Genomic DNA, 24,623 nt, shown 5'->3' with positions numbered 1-24,623 from the left:
GCATCCCTCCATTGCTACCCTCTGCCTTCTATGGCCTAGCCAGTTCTGTATCCACCTTGCCAGTTCACCCCTGATCCCGTGTGACTTCACCTTTTGTACTAGTCTACCATGAGGGACCTTGTCAAAGGCCTTACTGAAGTCCATATAGACAACATCTACTGCCCTACCTGCATCAATCATCTTAGTGACCTCCTCGAAAAACTCTATCAAGTTAGTGAGACACGACCTCCCCTTCACAAAACCGTGCTGCCTCTCACTAATACGTCCATTTGCTTCCAAATGGGAGTAGATCCTGTCTCGAAGAATTCTCTCCAGTAATTTCCCTACCACTGAAGTAAGGCTCACCGGCCTGTAGTTCCCGGGATTATCCTTGCTACCCTTCTTAAACAGAGGAACAACATTGGCTATTCTCCAGTCCTCCGGGACATCCCCTGAAGACAGCGAGGATCCAAAGATTTCTGTCAAGGCCTCAGCAATTTCCTCTCCAGCCTCCTTCAGTATTCTGGGGTAGATCCCATCAGGCCCTGGGGACTTATCTACCTTAATATTTTTTAAGACACCCAACACCTCGTCTTTTTGGATCACAATGTGACCCAGGCTATCTACACCCCCTTCTCCAGACTCAACATCTACCAATTCCTTCTCTTTGGTGAATACTGATGCAAAGTATTCATTTAGTACCTCGCCCATTTCCTCTGGCTCTACACATAGATTCCCTTGCCTATCCTTCAGTGGGCCAACCCTTTCCCTGGCTACCCTCTTGCTTTTTATGTACGTGTAAAAAGCCTTGGGATTTTCCTTAACCCTATTTGCCAATGACTTTTCATGACCCCTTCTAGCCCTCCTGACTCCTTGCTTAAGTTCCTTCCTACTTTCCTTATATGCCACACAGTCTTCGTCTGTTCCCAGCCTTTTAGCCCTGACAAATGACCCTGAAGCTGTGAAGCAATTGGGCTATCCACAATGCTACCGTGCTGCCCAATTTGGCCCATCGAGTCTGCACTGACCCTCAGAAGGAGCACACACCCCTACCCTATTCCCGTAACCCCAACCAACCAACTCCCCTGCAGTGATGTACTGGAGCTGAGATGACATCTCCAACAACCAAAACTATTTTCCTTTGTTTTCGGGATGACTCCAACCAGCAGAGGGATTTCCCCCTGAATCCCATTGACTCTAGTTTGCCATGACTCCTTGATGCCTTACTGGATCAAATGTGGTCATGATGTTAAGCGCAGTCACCCTCACCTCACTTTGCTGCATCAGCCCAAGTGATGTTCACTATGAATAGTACCATCAAAGCCAAAAAGACATTTTGCCTATCACACAAATAAGTACTATGGTATATTCAGTGCTGGTGGGGTGCTTGGTGTGTAGGTATTACATCCCTTTGACTGGTGGATCGTATCAAACAGCATGTCCCTTCTTCTGTGCAGGGTACAGACTGTACCTAACCATCCCATGTTGGCAGAACTGAAAGCACAATGTCCAACATTAGATGTGATTCCACAATTGGACAAATTTGCGAAATAATCCTCAGTGTACTAGGAATTATGATAACAATCAATTTAAGATTATCATTTGGGCTCGCAATGTGTCACATTTGTGTGTAATGGAAGCTACATATATGATTACACAGAACCCCGTTCTTTGTAGACAGAAAGAACATATTCAGACATTGAACCTGTTTCAACCTAACAATATAAATTACAGTCATTCGTTGGTTCAATTCTCAGACCAAGGTCTTGATCAATCAGAGTTGCCAGGTTTAAATTTAAAAGCATCCTTGACAGTGAACTGTCAGTCACCATAAAATGAGCACAGTACGAAGTCTTACAACACCAGGTTAAAGTCCAACAGGTTTGTTTCGATGTCACTAGCTTTCGGAGCGCTGCTCCTTCCTCAGGTGAATGAAGAGGTCTGTTCCAGAAACACATATATAGACAAATTCAAAGATGCCAAACAATGCTAGGAATGCGACCATTAGCAGGTGATTAAATCCTTACAGATCCAGAGATGGGGTAACCCCAGGTTAAAGAGGTGTGAATTGTATCAAGCCAGGACAGTTCATAGAATCATAGAATCATAGAATCATAGAAGTTTACAGCATGGAAACAGGCCCTTCGGCCCAACCAGTCCATGCCGCCCAGTTTTTTACCATTAAGCTAGTCCCAGTTGCCCGCACTTGGCCCATAACCCTCTATACCCATCTTACCCATGTAACCATCTAAATGCTTTTTGAAAGACACAATTGTACCCGCTTCTACTACTACCTCTGGCAGCCCATTCCAGACACTCACTACCCTCTGAGTGAAGAAATTGCCCCTCTGGGCCCTTCTGAATCTCTCCCCTCTCACCTTAAACCTATGCCCTCTAGTTTTAGACTCCCCTACCTTTGGGAAAAGATGTTGACTATCTACCTTATCTATGCCCCTCATTATTTTATAGACCTCTATAAGATCACCCCTAAGCCTCCTACGCTCCAGGGAAAAAAGTCCCAGTCTATCCAGCCTCTCCTTATAACTCAAACCATCAAGTCCCGGCAACATCCTAGTAAATCTTTTCTGCACTCTTTCTAGTTTAATAATATCCTTTCTATAATAGGGTGACCAGAACTGCACACAGTATTCCAAGTGTGGCCGTACCAATGTCCTGTACAACTTCAACAAGACGTCCCAACTCCTATATTCAATGTTCTGACCAATGAAACCAAGCATGCCGAATGCCTTCTTCACCACCCTGTCCACCTGCGACTCCACCTTCAAGGAGCTATGAACCTGTACTCCTAGATCTCTTTGTTCTATAACTCTCCCCAACGCCATACCATTAACTGAGTAGGTCCTGGCCTGATTCGATCTGCCAAAATGCATCACCTCACATTTATCTAAATTAAACTCCATCTGCCATTCGTCGGCCCACTGGCCTAATTGATCAAGATCCCGTTGCAATCCTAGATAACCTTCTTCACTATCCACTATGCCACCAATCTTGGTGTCATCTGCAAACTTACTAACCATGCCTCCTAAATTCTCATCCAAATCATTAATATAAATCACAAATAACAGTGGACCCAGCACCGATCCCTGAGGCACACCACTGGTCACAGGCCTCCAGTTTGAAAAACAACCCTCTACAACCACCCTCTGCCTTCTGTCGTCCAGCCAATTTTGAATCCAATTGGCAACCTCACCCTGGATCCCGTGAGCTTTAACCTTCTGCAACAACCTACCATGCGGTACCTTGTCAAAGGCTTTGTCAAAGTTGGTAGGATTTCGCAGGCCAGATGGTGGGGGATGAATGTAATGCGACATGAATCCCAGGTCCCGGTTGAGGCCGCACTCATGTGTGCGGAACTTGGCTAAAAGTTTCTGCTCGGCGATTCTGCGTTGTCGCGGGTCCTGAAGGCTGCCTTGGAGAACGCTTACCCGGAGATCAGAGGCTGAATGCCCTTGACTGCTGAAGTGTTCCCCTACTGGAAGGGAACATTCCTGCCTGGTGATTGTTGCGTGATGTCCGTTCATTCGTTGTCGCAGCGTCTGCATGGTCTCGCCAATGTACCCCGCTTCGGGACATCCTTTCCTGCAGCGTATGAGGTAGACAACGTTGGCCGAGTCGCACGAGTATGTACCGCGTACCTGGTGTATCCATGTCGATGATCTGGCACGTCTTGCAGAGATTGCCATGACAGGGTTGTGTGGTGTCGTGGTCACTGTTCTGAAGACTGGGTAGTTTGCTGCAAACAATGGTTCGTTTGAGGTTGCGCGGTTGTTTGAAGGCAAGTAGTGGGGGTGTGGGGATGACCTTGGCACGATGTTCATCTTCATCGATGACGTGTTGAAGGCTGTGAAGAAGATGACGTAGTTTCTCCACTCCGGGGAAGTACTGGACGACGAAGGGTATTCTGTCGGTTGTGTCCCATGTTTGTCTTCTGAGGAGGTCGGTGCGGTTTTTCGCTGTGGCGCGTTGGAACTATCGCTCGATGAGTCGAGTGCCATATCCTGTTCATACGAGGGCACCTTTCAACGTCTGTAGATGTCTGTTACGCTCCTCCTCGTCTGAGCAGATCCTGTGTATACGGAGCGCTTGTCCATAGGGGAATGGCTTCTTTGATGTGTTTAGGGTGGAAGCTGGAGAAGTGGAGCATCATCAGGTTATCTGTGGGTTTGCGGTAAAACGAAGTGCTGAGGTGACCGTCCTTGATGGAGACGAGTGTGTCCAAGAATGCGACCGATTTGGGAGAGTAGTCCATGGTGAGTCTGATGGTTGGATGGAACTTATTAATGTCATCGTGTAGTTGTTTCAGTGATTCTTCGCCGTGGGTCCAAAGGAAAAAAATGTCATCGATGTATCTGGTGTATAACGTCGGTTGAAGGTCCTGTTCAGTGAGTAGGTCTTGTTCAAACTTGTGCATAAAGATGTTGGCGTATTGGGGTGCGAATTTGGTCCCCATGGCTGTTCCGTGCGTCTGGATGAAGAACTTGTTGTCGAAGGTGAAGACGTTGTGATCCAGAATGAAGCGGTAGAGTTGCAGAATTGCGTCTGGAGATTGGCAGTTGTCGGTGTTGAGTACTGAGGCTGTTGCAGCAATGCCGTCATCATGGGGGATGCTGGTGTAGAGTGCCGAGACGTCCATTGTGACGAGGAATGTTCCTGGTTCAACTTGTCCATGGGTGCTGAGTTTTTGTAGGAAGTCCGTCGTGTCGCGACAGAAGCTGGGTGTACCTTGTACGATGGGTTTCAAGATGCCCTCGATGTAGCCAGAGAGGTTCTCACACAGGGTCCCATTGCCTGAAACGATAGGGCGGCCTGGTGTGTTGGCCTTATGTATTTTCGGGAGGCAGTAGAGATCTCCAATGCGGGGAGTACGTGGGATGAGAGCACGTAGGGTGCTCTGAAGATCTGGATCCAAGGTCTTGATCAGTCTGTTAGGTTGGTGGATGTGTTCCTTGGTCGGATCTGCGGGTAACTGTCTGTAGTGTCCTTGGTTGTTCAGTTGTCGATATACTTCTTTGCAGTAGTCCGTTCTGTTCAGTACGACAGTGGCCCCCCCTTTGTCTGCTGGTTTGATGACGATGCTGCGGTTGGTCTTGAGAGCGCGGATGGCATTGCGTTGTGCTTGGGTGACGTTCGGGGCTGTCTTGTGAATGCGACTGATGAATCTGGCATTGACACGACTCCTGATGGCTTGAGCATACATGTCGAGTCTAGGGCAGCGGCCTTCCGGAGGGGTCCAATTCGACTCTTTCCTCTTCGGTTGCCGCACCACAGATCTCTCGGTCTGCTGCTCCGGTTCATTGGTAGTCTGCTTGGGTTCGCTGTTGGCCTCTTGGGGTCTGTGGAAGAATTCCTGGAGCCTCATTCGCCTGATGAATTCCTCCGTGTCTGCCGCGAGACTGATGGGGTCCATTTTGGTGGTGGTGCAGAAATTGAGCCCTCTGCTGAGGACTTTGATTTTGTCTGGTTGAAGGGTGTAGTCTGACAAGTTGACAATAGATTTCCCTGTATTGTTTTCTACTGTGGCACCAGGGGTGGCTTGGTTGCTGCCGGTGGTGATGCCAAGTTTCTCAAGCTTTCTGTTCTTGGCATGCATATAGGTGGCATAGTATTGTTGTCTCATCTGTTTGGCGGTGTTCCGCAGCTGGTCTGCTGCGTCCTGAGCGCAAGTTGAGAATATGGCCTCTATCTTGGTTTCCAGGTTGCGTCGTCTGCTGTAGAGCTGGCGGACGAGGTGGTTGAGGAGTGTGAGAGAGGTGCGACGGCAGAGTCTCTCAGCGTAGTCTGTGTTGTAGGTCGACTTGAGTGGGTTTGTGATCTGTAGCCCTTTCGGGATCTTGTCTGCTTTCTTGCATCTTTGTAGAAACTTAATGTCAGTGTCTATATGCGCGATCTTCCTGGAGATCCTCTCCACTTTGAGCCGGCAGTTTGCGGTGTCGATGGTAGCCATGATGTGGAGATGCCGGCGTTGGACTGGGGTGAGCACAGTACGAAGTCTTACAACACCAGGTTAAAGTCCAACAGGTTTGTTTCGATGTCACTAGCTTTCGGAGCGCTGCTCCTTCCTCAGGTGAATTCTGACACCATAAAATGATGTGTTCTCCATGACAACACCTCTGCCAATCAGTACTCTATTATCATACAATATAGATTTGTTGTATTCCTTGGGTTCGTATTCTTGGGAAATGTCCTGATAAGTGCAAGACAAAAGTATTTGACAAATATTGGGCGGGATTCTCCATTCCCCGACGCCGATTTCGTAATCGGTGGTCAGCCCATCGGGGGTGGCACCTGTTTGACGTAGGTTTTGTATGCTCCGCCCCCCCCCCATGAAATGGCGTCATCGCGGCGTGCACCGCTCGCCATTGCGATGGCCTCAGCGCGTCACCTGAAGGCCCTTCACCGATGCTTCGCCCCCGATGGGCTGAGTTCATGATGGCACGGCTCACTGAGATGTCTTTCTGAATTGGACACATGATGTGATTTTCATGTGGTTTCCTAACATTATTCTGCTTTTGTTTTGCAATTGTATAAAACTATAAAATTTGTTGCTTTTACAATCCTCATCGGTAACTTAGCAGTAAGGAGCGATCATATATTTATATCATATGAACACCACAATGGATAAATGAAAAAAGGAAGGGAAATGTAATGAAGGTTTTGTCTTTGCACAAACAGCCAGTAAACTGTTTTCCTTTTGTAGTTTCCTTATCAAGTTAGATTATGCATTCACAAATATTAACTCACCTATACATAGTCCTGGTACAAATTGATTTAGGGTAAACAAAATCAAAATATGCTATATTTCTCATTTAGGATAGTTCCAGTTTCAAACTTGAGAGGACATAAACTTTACAACTTGAGAAGCAAATATATAAGACAGATGTACAATAATTGTATAATAGCTTACTACATTGTTTTAATTGTAAATGCACTATAATCTTGTCCTGGCAGCTCTTCCAGCACTTTTCAAACAAGTACTTGAGAACAAGGAAGCTGAAGAAGGTAGCACCACCATTCTACACTGTGAGCTTACGAAGCCTGATGCTTCCATAGAGTGGAGAAAAGGAACTGTGGTGCTTCATCCCAGTGTCAAGTATAAAGTAAAGCAAGAGGGGTCCTATTGCTGAACTGATAATCTGCAATCTGAAACTAGAAGATACGGGGGAATATACCTGTGATTCAGGAGATCAACAGACTACAGCTTCTCTCAAAGTGAAAGGTATGGGCAAACACATTTTATAATGAAAATATTAATTTATTCAGACTACACAAATACATATCTTCACTTTTTCCCTCCCTACTTTTACATTTAAAAAGTAGGTTTTCAAACTTGTGATCCATTTATTTACAATTTGTTGAAAATCTTGCTGGGTTTGATTACCTCCACATTCCAATTTACAAAATGGAGCACCTTCATGAATAAACTGCCAGTATTTATTTTAAGCTTTTTGAATTCTACACACTAGTATCTGCTGCCTGTTTGTAATGAATTAATTTTTTCTTTTTCAATGTCTTTAAATACAAGTTTAGATTTAGCACTGTATTGAAATTTGATTTTGAAAAAAACCTAAAGGCTAGATTCTCCAGTTCCCAGTTGCGTGTTTCTCGGTTGTGCGCCATTTGCTGTGGCGGGATTCTCTATTCCCATCGCTTGTCATGCAATTTTCCATTGAAGTTACCACATACCATCAGGAAAACCGTGGGTGTGGGTACACTGCTGGCGGCAACAGAGAACCCCAATGGCTGGAGAATTCCAGCCTAAATGTGATGTAACTTAATGGTTTAAACGTTGAATTGAAATGGCTACTTTTTAGGTGAAAAATTGGTTCTCAAGGCCCTACATGGAATGTGTATACATATGCATATTCCTCGGTGAAATTAACTATGTGCCTGAAACTGACTTCAGTCCCATTGCTTATTCACATTGGCTTTAATGCCTGTTTCAGGCTCCTTTGCAAAAGTTGTCTACAACTAACCACAGCATAGTTTTTCTCAGGTTCGTAGCAGCCAAACAACAGTCCCTCAAAAGGGGCCACTGGAGGCTGCCACCCATCAAATAAATTAAAGGATTATATTACTTAAGGAGGTAGAAGGATTAAGGGTGCTGTTCGTGAGGGCCACAAACAATCCAGCACGAGTTTGTACAGTCAAACATAAAGCAACTTTATTAACAATAATATATACACAGGGCCAGTAGTTCACTACTGGTTCCCTCTCTAGCCGGTACCACAATGGCCAGCTCTATTTTTACAGATGCACTGCTAATGATTGCCCAACCCCCCCCTTTCATTGGGGGAGCTCATATTCTCCAAGTAAACATGGGAAACCAATTGTCCCCAGCCAATAGGATCTGGGCAGGTTATAACAGTGCTCTTCCCAGATTCACATTAAAACTGTGTACCGCTGCCAACCATCACTAACTCACTGGCTGATTTGTCTCCATTCACCTGGGATTAGCTAACTTGTTCACAAGTCATCCAATTGCTCAGTGACATACAATGGTTCATGGAATGGGAGAAAACTCAATTTGAAGTTCTTATTCTTGTGTTCAAATTTCGCCGTGATGTCTCCTCTCTCTACCCCTTTGTCTCACCAATGCCCTGTACAGTTGTATTCAAATGTTCCTACTTCTGTACTCCTTCCTAATTGCGGATAGCGATGAGGACTGTCAGAGGATACAGCAGGATTTAGATTGTTTGGAGACTTGGGCGGAGAGATGGCAGATGGAGTTTAATCCGGACAAATGTGAGGTAATGCATTTTGAGAAGGTCTAATGCAGGTAGGGAATATACAGTGAATGGTAGAACCCTCAAGAGTATTGAAAGTCAAAGAGATCTAGGAGTACAGGTCCACAGGTCATTGAAAGGGGCAACACAGGTGGAGAAGGTAGTCAAGAAGGCATACGGCATGCTTGCCTTCATTGGCCGGGGCATTGAGTATAAGAATTGGCAAATCATGTTGCAGCTGTATAGAACCTTAGTTAGGCCACACTTGGAGTATAGTGTTCAATTCTGGTCACCACACTACCAGAAGGATGTGGAGGCTTAGAGAGGGTGCAGAAGAGATTTACCAGAATGTTGCCTGGCATGGAGGGCATTAGCTATGAGGAGCAGTTGAATAAACTCGGTTTGTTCTCACTGGAACGAAGGAGGTTGAGGGGAGACCTGATAGAGGTCTACAAAATTATGAGGGGCATAGACAGAGTGGATAGTCAGAGGCTTTTCCCCAGGGTAGGGGGGTCAATTACTAGGGGCCATAGGTTTAAGGAGTGAGAGGGGCAAGGTTTAGAGTAGATGTACGAGGCAAGTTTTTTACGCAGAGGGTAGTGGGTGCCTGGAACTCGCTACCGGAGGAGGTGGTGGAAGCAGGGACGATAGTGACATTTAAGGGGCATCTTGACAAATACATGAATAGGATGGGAATAGAGGGATACGGACCCAGGAAGTGTAGAAGATTGTAGTTTAGTCGGGCAGCATGGTCGGCACGGGCTTGGAGGGCTGAAGGGCCTGTTCCTGTGCTGTACATTTCTTTGTTCTTTGTTCTTTGTTGTACTTGCTGTATCTGGGGGCTAGCTTTTAGTGATTCATGTGCAAGGACACCCTGGTCTTTGTGTATTGCAACATTTTGCAATCTCTTTCCAGTATGTTTTAATGTCTAATTAAGATATGAATGACAGGGGAGCTCAGACCTATGGAGTACACATCTGTTATCTGTGGGAATTCTAGGGCACTTCCCTGCCCTGGATAACCATACGTGCAGGAAATATCGTCAGCTGCCGCAGCTCATTTCAGAACTTGAGCAAAAGCTGGTGGCATTGCAGCATATCCTCAAGGTGGAGGGCTTTGTGGATAGCCACAGTTATAGGCGTGGTCACTCCATACCTTAAGGGAATGCAGAAAGAGAGGGAACGGGTGACCGCCAGGCAGGCACAAAGACCTGGTTGGTACCACAGGAGATCCCTGAGTTCATTCTGAGAGTGGAGAGGTGAACAGCCAGCAGTCATGGTCCACATCAGTACCACCGGCATGAGTAGAAATAGGGATGAGGTCCTGCAGTCAAAATTCAAATTAGCATGCAGGACCTCAAAGAAACAATCGCCAGACTATACCCAGTACCCATGCACAATTGAGTGTAAAAATAGGAGAACAGAGCATATGAATGCATGCCTGAAGAGATGGTGCAGAAAGGAGGACTTTAAATTCCTGGCACCTTGAGACCAGTTTTGAGGAGATTGGACCTGGACAGGCTGGATGGGTTGCACCTAAACAGAGCCTCGATCAATTTCCTTGCACGATAATTTGTAAGTGCTATTTGGGGGGGTTTTAAATAACCTGGTAGGGGTGTGGGAATCAGGAAGTAATAATAGAGAGGAACTCCAAGGTGCACAGAGAATTGGGAGAGTCAGGTAGCATTTGAATCGGAAATAGTAAGTTACTCGGTGAGAAAATACTAAAGTCTAAGTTAGGGTTACTGTGCATGTCCAGAGAAAGATTCAAGCTGCAGAGCCTGTCAAAATAGCTGTTACACTAACATAGGTGTTTACACAGTAACAGCTTCAGTTGGCCTAATGCATGAGCATGTTTTGTCTGCTCATGGCGTCATATGTCCCTCGTAAATGTAAACAAGCAGACAGGCAAGACATTAGCAAAGTGCAAAATGTAATTAAAACAGCTCTGGCTTATCAGCTACAGTAACTTCATTTCTATGCACATATAAAAAACAATAGCAGATGTGTAGGTCAGGATTTGTGTTGGAGAAAATACAGTGGGAGAAGCAGCTTTCATGAACATAACTTGATTTTATAACTCATTTTAATTGTATTTACGCTTTATTTCCCACATCACCAAGGAAGAAGATTCTGCCTATATCATGGTAATAAAAGATAAGTGCAGACACTTGATTGGTTTGCAATTGATAAGGAGTAGGTATTGGATAGGCTGACTATAACTTAAATTTGATAAGACCACTGGGACCAGATGATATACATAGAAACATAAAATTAGGAAAAGGAGTAGATCATTCAGCCCTTTGAGCTTGCTCCGCCATTCATTATGATGATGGTTGATCAACCAACTCAGTTACCTGTTCCCACATTCTCCCTATATCTTTTGACCCCTTTAACAACAAGATCTATATCTAACCTCTTGAAAACATACAGGGTAGGATTATCTGTTGGCTGACGCAAAATCAGGAAATGTGATTGGGTGGATAATAGGTTCCGACGCCAAATTCGCGGCGGGCCACTGATTTGATGCCAAATCGCAATTCTCCAACACCTAGACAGCGGCGTCAATGCAGTCCGAAACGCACGTACAGTAAATCACTGTTTGCATTCATTAGCGGGCCCCGACTCGGTATTCTCCGGGGCCTCCACGATTCTCCCTGCCTCTGATGAGCGGAGTTCCCGACGACGCGGTTCTCTTGTGATTTTAAAAATCGTGAAACGGGGCATCATGGCTGATGAAGGAGCGAGAGGAGGTAGGACTCAGAGAGGCACGATCGTGGGCTGCCGGGGGCCTGAACACTGGCTGAGGTGGGGTTCCTGCCTGGACAGGGGGGGGGAAGGGAACGGGGCCGTGTAGCCGGGATGACCACCCACGGGTCTGGGGTGGTGTCCACTCATGGACCCCCATTGCTGCGGCCTGCAAGGCAACCATCTTGCGCACCCCACTGACCACCCATCTTGGCCACTAGTTCTGCAGATTGACACCGGCCTTATGGATCCCTGCACTCCACCCTCCGTCATACCCCAACGCTCCCAACACGACCGCCACCCACCGACGGGGCATCAGGTGGCCCACCCAGGACAATGCCCACTGTAGCCCGAAAGGGGTGCCGGGCAGGGGTGGGGGAGCATACCGCAGGCAATGGTCAGCGGCAGCCAACAGTACTCCTGGCAGCATGGACGACCGCCAGGGCCGGAGACCCCACAGCGCCAGGCAACAACGGGGTCAGGTGTGCAGAGATGGGCATGCGGGGCGAGCCCACATTGCCAACCGGGGCACCATGTAGGCCTTGGACCTGGTTCGGTGCATGGGGAACAGACCATGCCGGCATTTCACCCCCTGCAGACAATGGATATTGGAATTCAACCAGCAATGGTGGCTTTCCTGTTAGTCGCCGCAGCCCTGGGGAGTGCCCCGGTGGCCGTACGAGGAAGAGGAAGCTGCAGCAGTGGAGCGTGCAGCAGCAGAGCGTGCCGCAGAGGAACAGGAGGACAGCCGCCCAGGATGGAGAGTGTGGTAGTACCAGGTATTGCGGTACCTAAGAGGCTGATGACCATTGGTTAGACCCAGGAGTCTACCATTGGCTGTTGTTACGTAGCTCCGCCCTGACAGGCGGAGTATAAGAAACGGTGCCGTCCCAGCAGCCTTCACTTTCTGTACTGAAGCTGCTGGGGAACAAGTTCTAGTTGATTAAAGCCTTCAGTTATGAATCACTTTGCCTTGAGTGTAATTGATCGCACATCAATTTAATCTACTAGACTTAAGCTGGAAGGATGGATCTCCGAATCAAATCGGAGTGCCTCAACTCAGCCCCCACGTGGAGAACTCGGCTGCAATATTTAAACACTGGCTGGCGTGCTTTAAAGGCTACCTCGAGACGGCCGGAGGCACCCCCCTCAGAAGGACTGAAAATCCATCTCCTGCGCTCAAGGGTCAGCCCTGGGTTCTACACCCTTTTCGAGGAGGCGGAGAACTATGATGCCGCGATCAAACTGTTAGAAGGACATAACATCCGCTCTGTAAATCAGGTCTACGCATGTCACCTGCTTGCAACTAGACGGCAAAGGCCCGGGGAAGTCGTTGGGAGATTTCTACCGGACGCTACTGGTGCTGGGCTGAAACTGTGGCTCCCGCAAGTTTCGGGGAGCGAGCACACGGAACTTTTAATCAGGGATGCTTTCGTAGCAGGTATGAGCTCCTCAGATATCCGCTGAAGACTCCTAGAAAAGGACACCCTGGGATTTAGAGAGGCACGGGCCCTGGCAGGGTCCATGGACGTTGCCTACAAAAACGCGCAGTCCTATGCGCCTGACCGCGCAGCGGCCCCCTGGGCTGCGTGGCACCCCGCAGCGGCAGCCCTACAGACCTTCCCCCTGACCCCGCAGGCCTGCGCTACGAGACGGCCCGCTAACGCCGCCTGGCCCCCGCTGTTTCTTCTGCGGGCAGGCGAATCATCCCCGGCCCGCGCTGCCCGGCCAGCACCGCCGCCTGCAAAAGGTTGCGGCAAGAAGGGCCGCTTTGTGGGGGTCTGCCAGGCCCGCGCCATGGCCGTGGTCTCCAGCGACTCTGGACCACTGCGGCAACCCCCCCTCAGGCCCCGACCGGCGAGCGCTCACCACCACCCCCCTATCCTAGGGCCCCGTGCAACCCACGGGTTGCGGCCATCTTGCCCCCCCCGGACACCACGCTGGACGGGTTGGCGCTGCCATCTTGCCCCTCGCCGCTGCCATCTTGTTCATCCCCGGACACCATGTATGACCCATGGGTGACGCCATCTTGGATGGGGCCCCAGGCCCCCAGCAAGTGCCGACTACACGCTCCCCGATCAGAACTCGTAAACTGCTTCATCTGGCCTCGGTGACACTGGACCAAAGAAGACACCGGACACTCGCAACAGCTACAACGATGGTCTTCATCAACGGCTGTGAGACGTCTTGCCTGATTGACTCTGGGAGCACGGAAAGCTTTGTTCACCCCCAACACGGTAAGGCGTTGTTCACTTGTAACCCACCCTGTAAACCAAAGGATCTCACCTGGCCTCCGGGTCACACTCAGTGGAGATAAAGGGGTTCTGCCTAGCGAACCTCACTGTCCAAGGCAGGAAATTCGACAATTTCCGCCTGTATGTCCTGGCCCACCTCAGCGCGGCTACCCTCCTGGGGCTGGACTTCCAATGCCATTTGCATAGCCTGACCTTTAAATTCGGCGGCCCTATACCTCCCCTTACTGTCTGTGGCCTCGCGACCATTAAGGTCGACCCGCCTTCCCTGTTTGCGAACCTCACCCCGGATTGCAAAGCCATCGCCACCAGGAGCAGGCGGTACAGTGCCCAGGATCGGACAGTCATCAGGTCAGAGGTCCAAAGGCTGCTGGGGCAAGGGGTCATCGAAGCGAGCAACAGTCCCTGGACAGCTCAAGTAGTGGTGGTAAAGACCAGGGAGAAGCATAGGATTGTCATTGACTACAGCCAAACCATCAACAGGTTTACGCAGCTGGACGTGTACCCTCTACCCCGTATAGCCGACCTGGTAAACAGGATCGCACAATACAAGGTTTTCTCCACGGTGGATCTCAAGTCCGCCTACCACCAGCTACCCCTCCGTAATAGTGACCGCAAGTACACTGCCTTCGAAGCAGATGGGCGGCTCTATCAATTTTTAAGAGTTCCCTTTGGTGCCACTAATGGGGCTCGGTCTTCCAGCGAGAGTTGGACCAAATGATTGACCGCTACGGCTTACGCGCAACGTTCCCATATCTGGATAACGTCACCATCTGCGGCCATGACCAGCAGGACCACGACATCAACCTCCGCAAATTTCTCCAGACCGCGAAAATCCTTAACCTGACATACAAGAAGGATAAATGCGTGTTTAGCACCGACCGTCTAGCCATTCTAGGCTACGTAGTGCGAAATGGAGTTATAGGCTCGACCCTAAGCGCATGCGCCCCCTTATGGAGTTCCCCCTCCCTCACTGCCCCAAGGCCCTGAAGCGCTGCCTCGGGTTTTTCACCTATTACCCACAACAGCAGACAAAGCCCGACCCCAAATCCAGTCCACAATCTTCCCCCTGTTGACGGAGGCCTGCCAGGCCTTCAGCCGCATCAAAGCAGGCATTGCAAAGGCCACGATGCGCGCCATCGACGACTCCCTCCCCTTCCAGTTCGAGAGCGATGCGTCCGACGTAGCTCTGGCGGCCACCCTCAACCAAGCGGGCAGGCCCGTGGCCTTCTTCTCCCGTACCCTCCATGCTTCCGAAATTCGCCATTCCTCGGTCGAAAAAGAGGCACAAGCCATAGTAGAAGCTGTGAGACATTGGAGGCATTACCTGGCCGGCAGGAGATTCACTCTCCTCATGGACCAACGGTCGATTGCCTTCATGTTCGATAATGCACAGCGGGGCAAGATTAAAAACGACAAGATCTTGCGGTGGAGGATAGAACTCTCCACCTTCAACTACGAGATCTTGTACCGTCCGGGGAAGCTAAACGAGCCTCCTGATGCCCTGTCCCACGGCACTTGTGCCACCGCACAAGTGGACCGCCTCCGAACCCTCCACGAGGACCTCTGCCACCCGGGGTCACTCGTTTCTTCCACTTCATCAAGACCCGCAACCTGCCCTGCTCCATCGAGGAGGTCAGGACAGTCACCAGGGACTGCCAAATCTGCGCAGAGTGCAAACCGCACTTCTACCAGCCAGAGAGGGCGCACCTGATAAAGGCTTCCCGTTCCTTTGAACGCCTCAGCATGGATTTCCACCGACCGCAACACGTATTTCCTGAACGTGATTGACGAGTAGTCCCGGTTCCCATTCGCCATCCAATGCCCAGACATGACCACAACCACCGTCATCAAGGCCCTCCAGGGTATCTTTACACTGTTCGGTTTCCCCGCATACATTCACAGTGATCGGGGGGTCCTCCTTTATGAGCGACGAACTGCGTCAATTCCTGCTCAGCAAGGGCATCGCCTCGAGCAGGACGACCAGTTACAACCCCCGGGGAAATGGACAGGTGGAGAGGGAGAACGGGACGGTCTGGAAGACCGTTCTACTGGCCCTACGATCCAGGAAACTCCCAATCTCCCGCTGGCAAGAAGTCCTCCCGATGGCCCTCCACGCCATCCGGTTGCTGCTCTGTACAACCACAAATCAGACACCTCATGAACGTCTCCCTGTTTTTCCCAGGAAGTCCTCCTCCGGGACCTCGCTCCCAACCTGGCTAGCAACACCTGGACCCATCCTGCTCCGGAAGCACGTGCGGGCGCACAAGTCAGACACATTGGTCGAGAGGGTCCACCTGCTGCACGCTAACCCTCAGTATGCCTACGTGGCGTTTCCTGACGGCCGGCAAGATACAGTCTCCCTTCGGGACCTGGCGCCCGCCGGAACCCCACACCCACCCGAACCATTACTCCCCCCCCCCCCCCCCCCCCACGGCACCTCACTGGAGGGTCACTACTCCCGCCTCTCCTGCCTAGCCCCGCCCACCCACTGACGCCCCCTACAGGCCCCCCCCCCCCCCGTGTCAACCTTTTGCCCCAACAGCGTCGCCTAGGGGTGACGAAGCTGCCAGGGAGGCCGAAACCACGCTCCCGGAGTCGCAACCACCGGGACCCCCACCAGAATCACCACCGAAGCCCAGATGCTCCAGAAGGACGACCAGGCCACCCAATCGACTGATTGCTTCACTGTGACTTTAACTGTGAACGAACACTTTGTAAATATCCTCGACAGCACGGTACCTCCATACCTGATCATACCATGTTAAAGGCGACTGTTACCACTGGCCACCACCCCCGCCGGACTCTTTTTTAACAGGGGGTGAATGTGGTAGTACCAGGTATTGCAGTACCTAAGAGGCTGATGACCATTGGTTAGACCCAGGAGTCTACCATTGGCTGTTGTTATGTAGCTCCGCCCTAACAGGCGGCGTATAAGAGATGGTGCTGTCCCAGCAGCCTTCACTTTCTGTAGCGAAGCTGCTGGGGAACAAGTTCTAGTAGACTAAAGCCTTCAGTTATGAATCACTTTGTCTTGAGTGTAATCGATCGCGCATCAGAGAGCAGGCCGCCCAACAGGCTGAGGAGGAGGAGGTGCCAAGGAGGCACCGCATGAGGCCTTGTGTGTACCGGCAGCGTCTGTCATTCGAGGACCTGCCGGACTGGGCATGCTGTCTAAGACTCCGGCTGAGCAGAGAGACAGTGCGACATATCTTCCAGATCATGGCACACCTTGTACCGCAGGGTTATGGGGCAGGACACTTGCTCCTGGTGGCCGTCAAGGTGAATGTCGCCCTGAACCTCTTAAGGGGCTGGTTTAGCACAGTGGGCTAGACAGCCGGGTTGTAATGCAGAACAAGGCCAGCAGCGCGGGTTCAATTCCCGCACCGGCCTCCCCAAACAGGCGCCGGAATGGGGCTTTTCACAGTAACGTCATTGAAGCTGACTTGTGACAGCAAGTGATTATTATTATTATGCCACAGGGTCCCTCCAGGCGGTAAGTGGGGATCTGTCTGGGATCTCACAGACCTCGGTGCGCAGGTGCATCCGCGCCATCACGGTGGCTCTGTATGTCCAGGCGGCTGAATACATCCATTTCAATGTGGACTGAGCCCACCAGGATGCCATCGTGATATGTCCCGGGTCCAGGGGGTGATCGACAGGATGCATGTCCTCCTATGAGCGCCTGCAGATGGCAGACCGCTCTCCAGAAACCGAAAAGGGTTCCACTTGATGAACATAGCAGCTGATACGTGACCATCAGCTGCGCATCATGCACGTCTGTGCTAGATGCCCGTGCAACGTGCACAATGCCTTCGTCCTGGCAAACTCGATGATTCCTGACATGTTCGAGACACCCCCCCACCGGTTGTTCGGGGGATGGATCGGTAGGTACTCTTGATGCTTGTGCAGCAGTGGTTAAGGATGTTGGGGCTCCCGCTGGGACAGGAGATGTGTTGGTAGAATTTTGGCATGGTTGAAGTCCTTGGCCATGATGAACAAGGTTTCCGGGTATTCTAATTCATTGTAATTTATAGCGGGAAACAATTCAGCAAATGCCTACTTCGCTTCCCCCTGAGGTGGGATGTAGACAGCTGTGATTATAGCAGAAGTGAACTCCCGTGCAAGGTAGTATGGACAGCACTTCACAGTAAGGTATTCCAGGTCAGGAAAGCAGTAGGTCTGGATTCCCCCACCATCAGGAACATCCTTCCTGCATCTACCCTGTCTCGGGAATTTTATTGTTTTTTGTAAGATCCCCCCCTCATTCATCTAAACTCCAGCGAATATAATCCTAACCAACTTAATCTCTCCTCAAACGCCAGTCTTGCAATCCCAGGAATCGGTCTGGTAAACATTTGCTGCACTCCCTCCATAGTAAGAACATCCTTCTTCAGATAAGGAGACCAAAACTGCACACAATATTCCAGGTGTGGTCTCACCAATGCCCTATACAACTGCAGCAAGACATCCCTCCTCCTGTTCTCGAATCCTCTCACCTGCTGCACCTGCATGCTTACCTTCAGCGACTGGTGTACAAGGATACCCAGGTCTCGTTGCACATTCCTGTTTCTCAATCTGCGCATCTGATTACTACCAAAGTAAATAACCTCACATTTATCCACATTATACTGCATCTGCCCGCTCACTGAGCTTGTCCAAATCACACTGAAGCATCCGTGCATCCTTCTCACAGCTCGACCTCCCACCCAGCTTTGCGTCATCTGCAAATTTGGAGGTATTACGGGCGGGATTCTCTGAACCTGAGGGTAAGTGCTGACGCCGTCGTAAACGCCGTCGCGTTTCCCGAAGGCATCAACATGGCCTCAGGATCAGCAATTCTGATCCCTACAGGGGGCCAGCATAGCACTGGAGTGACCCACGCCACTCCAGCTACCAGTCCCGGTGTCAGGTGGGCGCCGCGGGTCTGCGCATGTGCAGTGGGGCCGGCGCCAACGCACGCATGTGCAGTGGGACTGGCGCGATTTCCGCACATGTACGATGGCTCCCTTATCCGCGCCAGCCCCGACGCAACATGGCGTAGGGCTACAGGGGCCGGTGTGGAACAAAGAAGGCCCCAGCCCAAGAGGCCGGCCCGCCGATCGGTAGGCCCCGATCGCGGGCCAGGCCACAGCGAGGCCCCCCCCCCCCACTAGGCTGCCCCGGAATCCATCCACGCCGAGGTCCCGCCGGGTAAGACCAGGTTAGAATGGCGCCGGCGGGACTCGGGTTTTTTTGTACGCCTGCTCGACCCATCCTGAGCGGCCCCCGACCGGCGCCACGCTGGTGCCAATGGTGCCAATTTTCCACTCTCTGGAGAATCGCGTCGGGGAGGCGTGGCGCAATTCGCACCGGTCACGGCGATTCTCCGGCCCGGCCCCGGGGTGAGAGAATCCCGCTCGACATTTTGTTCCCTCACCCAAATCATTAATATGTAAATTGTGAATAGCTGTGGTCTCAGCACCAATCCCTGCGGTACCTCACTGCCTGCCATTTGGAAATTAATTCCTACTCCTTGTTTCCTGTCTGCCAACCAGATTTCTATGCATCTCAAGACACGACCCTCAATCCCATGTGCTTTAATTTTACATGCTAATTTTTTAGGTGGGGCTTTGTCGAAAGCCTTCTGAAAATCTAAATAAAGCACATCCACTAGCTTCCCCTCATCCACTCTACTCGTTACATCCTCGAAGAATTCCAGAAGATATGTCAAGCATGATTTCCCTTTCATAAATTCATGCTGACTCTGTCTGATCCTGTCACTGTCTTCCAATTGCTATTAAGAATGGGCTCTAGAATGTTCCCCACTACTAACATCAGGCTGACTCATCTGTAATTTCCTGTTTTCTTTCTACCTCCCTTTTTAAATAGCGAGGTTACATTAGCTGCCCTCCAATCAGTAGGAACTGTTCCAGAGTCTATAGAATCATGGAAGGTGGCCACCAATGCAGCCACTATTTCCAGGGTCCCTTCCGTAAGTGCTCTGGGATGTAGATTATCAGGTCATGGGGATTTATCGGCCATCATCCTATCAATTTCCCCAATACCATTTCCCCACTAATACTGGTTTCCTTAATTCCTCCCACTCACTAAACCATGTGTCCCCCAACATTTCTGGTAGGCTACTTGTGTCTTCCTATGTGAAGACAGAACCAAAATATGTATTTAGTTGGTCAGCCATTTCTTTGTTCCCATTTTAAATTCTCCTGTTTATGTCCGGCGCGGCGCCGGTCAAGGGGCACTGATTCTCCGGCCTTGATGGGCCGAGCGGCTGCGCGGAAACGGCAGAGTCCCGCCGGCGGCGTTCACACCTGGTCGCTGCCGGTGGGAACTCTGCGCGAAGGGTCGGGGGACAGTCTGTGGGGCGGGGCAAAGCGCTCCTTAACCGGGGTGGCGGGGCCTCCGATGGGGTCTGGCCCACGATCGGGACCCACTGATCGGTGGGCCGGCCTCTCCAGCTCCGTCCCTTATTTATTACACGGCCGACCCCTGAACCCCCATGCCATGTTGCATCGGTGCCGGCGCGCTGAGGAAGATCCCCACGCATTCGCGGGTTGGCCCCTGTGGGGGCCAGAATCGGTTGTGCCCGTGCCCGTTTTGCGCCATCGTGAAATGCAATGGTGTTCACGACGATGCGAACACTCTGTCTCCATTTCAGAGAATTGCACCCCCTGTCTCAGAATCAACTATGCCAGTCTCTATCTTGATGAAAAATTCCATCATATTATGGTCACTCATCCCCAAGGGGCCTCAAACAACTAAATCGCCAAATTTCCTTTCCCATTGCACAATTCCCAGTCTAAGATAGCCCATTCCCTAGTTGGTTCCTCAATGTACTGGTCCAGTAAACCATCCCGTATACACTCCAAGAAACCCTCCTTTATGGTATTGTTACTAAGTTGATTTTCCCAATCTATATATTGAGATTAATGGCACCCTTAATTACAGATATACCTTTTATCGCATGCATCTCTAATTCCCTGTTTAATACCATCCCCAACATCACCAATATAGTTTTGGGGTCTGTGTACAACCCCCACTGATGATTTTTTTGCCCCTTGATGTTTCTCAGCTCTATCCACACAGATTTCACTTCATCTGAGCTAATATCCTTCCTCACTATTGAATTAATTTCCTCTTTAATCAGCAATGCAGCCCCACCGTCTTTTCCTTTTAGTCTGTCCTTCCTAAATACTGAATATCCCTGGATATTCAGTTCCCATCGCTGGTCACTCTGTAGCCATGACTCCATAATCCCATAATTACAAAAATTGGCACAATTAATTCAGCCACTTTATTGCGACTCCTGCGGTTATTTTTTTAAAAATTCATTTACGGGGATGTGGATGTCGCTGGTTAGGCCAGCATTTATTGCCCATCCCTAGTTGCCCTTCAGAAGATGGTGATGAGTTGCCTTCTTGAACTGCTGCAGTCCTTCAGGTCTAGGTACACCCACTCTGCTGTTAGGGAGGGAGTTTTAGGATTTTGCCCCAGCGACAGCGAAAGACCGGCGATATATTTCCAAGTCAGGATGGTGAGTGACTTGGAGGGGAACCTCCAGGTGGTGGGGTTCCCAGGTGGGGTTCCCAGGATTTTCATTTTCATGTGTTGCTCTTGTCCTTCTAGATGGTAGTGGTTGTGGGTTTGGAAGGTGCAGTCTAAAGAACCTTGGTGAATTACTGCAGTGCCTCTCGTAGGTGGTACACATGGCTGCCACTGTTTGTCGGTGGTGGAGGGTTTGAATGTTTGTGGAAGGAGGACCAATCAAGCGGGCTGCTTTGTCCTCAATGGTGTTGAGCTTCTTGAGTGTTGTTGGAGCTGCACTCATCTAGGCAAGTGGAGAGTATTCCATTACACTCCTGACTTGTGCCTTGTAGATGGTGGACAGGCTTGGGGCGGTCAGGAGGTGAGTTACTCGCCGTAGGATTCCTAGTCTTTGATGTGCCTTGGTAGCCACAGTATTCATGTGGCTAAAAGAGAAAATGCTGGAAAATCTCAGCAGGTCTGGCAGCATCTGTAGGGAGAGAAAAGAGCTAATGTTTTGAGTCCAGATGCCCCTTTTTTTTTTTGACACTAAGGGGCAATTTAGCATAGCCAATCTACCTAACCTGCCCATCTTTCGACTGTGGGAGGAAACCAGAGCACCTGGAGGAAACCCACACAGACAAGGGGGCGTAAGTGCAAATTTCACACAGATAGTCACCCAATGCCGAAATTGAACCTGGGATCCAGGAGCTGTGAGGCAGCAGTGCTAACCACTGTGCCACCGTGCCACCCAGAAAGTTGAGATGATTGACCTCCAACCACCACAACCACCTTCCTTTGTGCCAGGTATGACTCCAACCAGCGGAGTGTTTTCCCCTGATTCCCATTGACTCCAGTTTAACTTGGGCTCCTTGATGCCATACTCGGTCAAATGCTGTCTAGATATCAAGGGCAGTCACTCTCACCTCACCTCTGGCATTCAGCTCTTTTGTCCATGTTTGAACCAAGGCTGTAATGAGGTCAGGAGCTGAGTGAGCCTGGCGGAATCCAAACTGAGCGTCCGTGAGCAGATTATTGCTGTGTAAGTGCCGCTTGATAGCACTGTTGGTGACTCCTTCCATCACTTTGCTGATGATGGAAAGTAAGCTGATAAGGCAGTAATTGGCTGGGTTGCATTTGTCCTATTTCTTGCGTACAGGACACACCTGGGCAATTTTTCACATTGCTGGGTAGATGCCAGTGTTGTAGATGCACTGGAACAGCTTGGCTAGGGATGCGGCCAGTTCTGGAGCCAAATCTTCAGTACAATTGCTGGAATATTATCAGGACCCATAGCCTTTGCAGTATCCAATGCCTTCAGCCGTTTCTTGGTATCACGTGGAGTGAATCGTATTGGCTGAAGACTGACATTTGTGATCCTGGAGGAGACCGAGATGGATCATCCACTCAGCACTTCTGGCTGAAGATTGTTGCGAATTCCTCAGCTTTGTCTTTTGCACATATGTTTTGGGCTCCTCCATCATTGAGGATGGGGATATTTGTGGAGCCTCCTCCTCCAGTGAGTTGTTTACTAGTCCACCACCATTCATGGCTGGATGTGGCAGGACTGCAGAGCTTAGATCTGATGGGTTGGTTGTGGAATCGGTTAGCTCTGCCTATTACATGCTGCTTATGCTGTTTGGCACACAAGTAGTCCTGTGTTGTAGCTTCACCAGGTTGACACCTCATTTCTCGGTATGCCTGATGTTGCTTCTGGCACTCTTCATTGAACCAGCGTTGATCCCTTGGCTTGGTGGTAATGGTGGGGGATGTGCAAGGCCATAAGGTTGCAGATTGCGGTTGAATACAATTCTGCTGATGGTGCACAGCGCCTCATGAATGCCCAGTCTTGAGTTGCTCGATCTGTTCAAAGTCTATCCCATTTAAAACGGTGGTAGTGCCACACAACACGGTGGAGGATATCCTCAATGTGAAGACAGGATTTTGTCTCCACAAGGACTGTGCAGTGGTCACTTCTTCCGATACTGTCATGGACAGATGTATCTGCAGCAGGCAGATTGGTGAAGATGAGGTCAGGTATGTTTTTCCCTCTTGTTGGTTCCTTCACCACCTGCTGCAGTCCCCGTCTAGCAGCTATGTCCTTTAGGACCCGGCCAGCTCGGTCTGTGGTGGTACTACTGAGCCACTCTTGGTGATGGACATTGAAGTCCCTCACCCAGAGCATATTCTACGCCCTTGCCACCCTCAGTGCTTTAGGGGTTGGTTTAGCACAGTGGGCTAAATAGCTGGCTTGCAAAGCAGAGCAATGCCAGCAGCGCGGGTTCAATTCTCGTACCGGCCTCCCCGAACTGGCGCCAGAATGTGGTGACTAGGGGTTTTTCACAGTAACTTCATTGAAGTCTACTTGTGACAATAAGCGATTATTATTATTATTATTCCTCCAAGTGCTGTTCAACATGGAGGAGTACTGATTCAAAGGCACAAAGCCTTGCGGCTTCCATTTTTAACATTCCTTGTCCTGTTTCCATTATTTTCCACTGTGGCCCTGTTTTTTGCTGACCCTTAATTTCTCTGCCTGTCACTTTTCTTTTTTTAAAAAAAATATGTTTTATTGAAATTTTTTTCCCAAATAACAATTTTTCCCCTCTTACAAAGCAAACACACCAATAACAATACAGAAATTTTTAACAATACACAAGTAACAAAACCCCATTATCTTTGACCTAAACTAAACTAAAACACCCACCCCCCCCCCCTCCCCCCTCCCCCCCCTTCCCCCTGGGTTGCTGCTGCTGGTCATCTGTCTTCCCTCTAACGTTCCCCTAGGTAGTCGAGAAATGGCTGCCACCGCTTGGTGAACCCTTGACCCGATCCTCTCAGGGCAAACTTTATCTGCTCCAGTTTAATGAACCCTGCCATATCATTTACCCAGGCCTACAGTCCGGGGGGTTTCGCCTCCTTCCACATGAGTAGGATCCTGCGCCGGGCTACTAGGGACGCAAAGGCCACAACGTCGGCCTCTTTCGCCTCCTGCATTCCCGGCTCTTCTGCAACTCCAAATAGAGCTAACCCCCAGCCTGGTTTGACATGGGCCTTCACCACCCGCGAAATCACTCCCGTCACTCCCTTCCAATACCCTTCCAGTGCCGGGCACGCCCAAAACATATGTGCGTGGTTTGCCGGGCTCCCGCCACACCTCCCACATTTGTCCTCCACTCCAAAGAACCTGTTCAATCTTGCTCCCGTTATGTGTGCTCTATGTAGCACCTTAAATTGAATCAGGCTAAGCCTGGCGCATGAGGAAGAGGAATTTACCCTGCTTAGGGCATCAGCCCACATACCCTCCTCTATCTCCTCCGCTAGTTCTTCTTCCCACTTTCCTTTTAGTTCGCCCACCGACTCCTCCCCCTCTTCCC

At 50.1% G+C, this 24,623-nt stretch overlaps 1 protein-coding gene across 1 annotated transcript in view; it reads left to right on the top strand.

Annotated features, from left to right (window-relative positions):
* The window catches only part of LOC140424765 (obscurin-like), a 1,044,598-nt gene that overhangs the window by 418,752 nt on the left and 601,223 nt on the right, over window positions 1-24,623 (top strand). The window contains 2 exon segments of the mRNA XM_072508149.1: window positions 6,949-7,103; window positions 7,105-7,216. Coding sequence (XP_072364250.1) covers window positions 6,949-7,103; window positions 7,105-7,216 — 267 coding nt within the window.

Source organism: Scyliorhinus torazame, chromosome 6 (genome assembly GCF_047496885.1).
Source record: "Scyliorhinus torazame isolate Kashiwa2021f chromosome 6, sScyTor2.1, whole genome shotgun sequence".
NCBI lineage: Eukaryota > Metazoa > Chordata > Chondrichthyes > Carcharhiniformes > Scyliorhinidae > Scyliorhinus > Scyliorhinus torazame.
The sequence above is the reverse complement of the archived record's forward strand: the minus strand, read 5'-3'. Positions and strand labels throughout refer to the sequence as shown.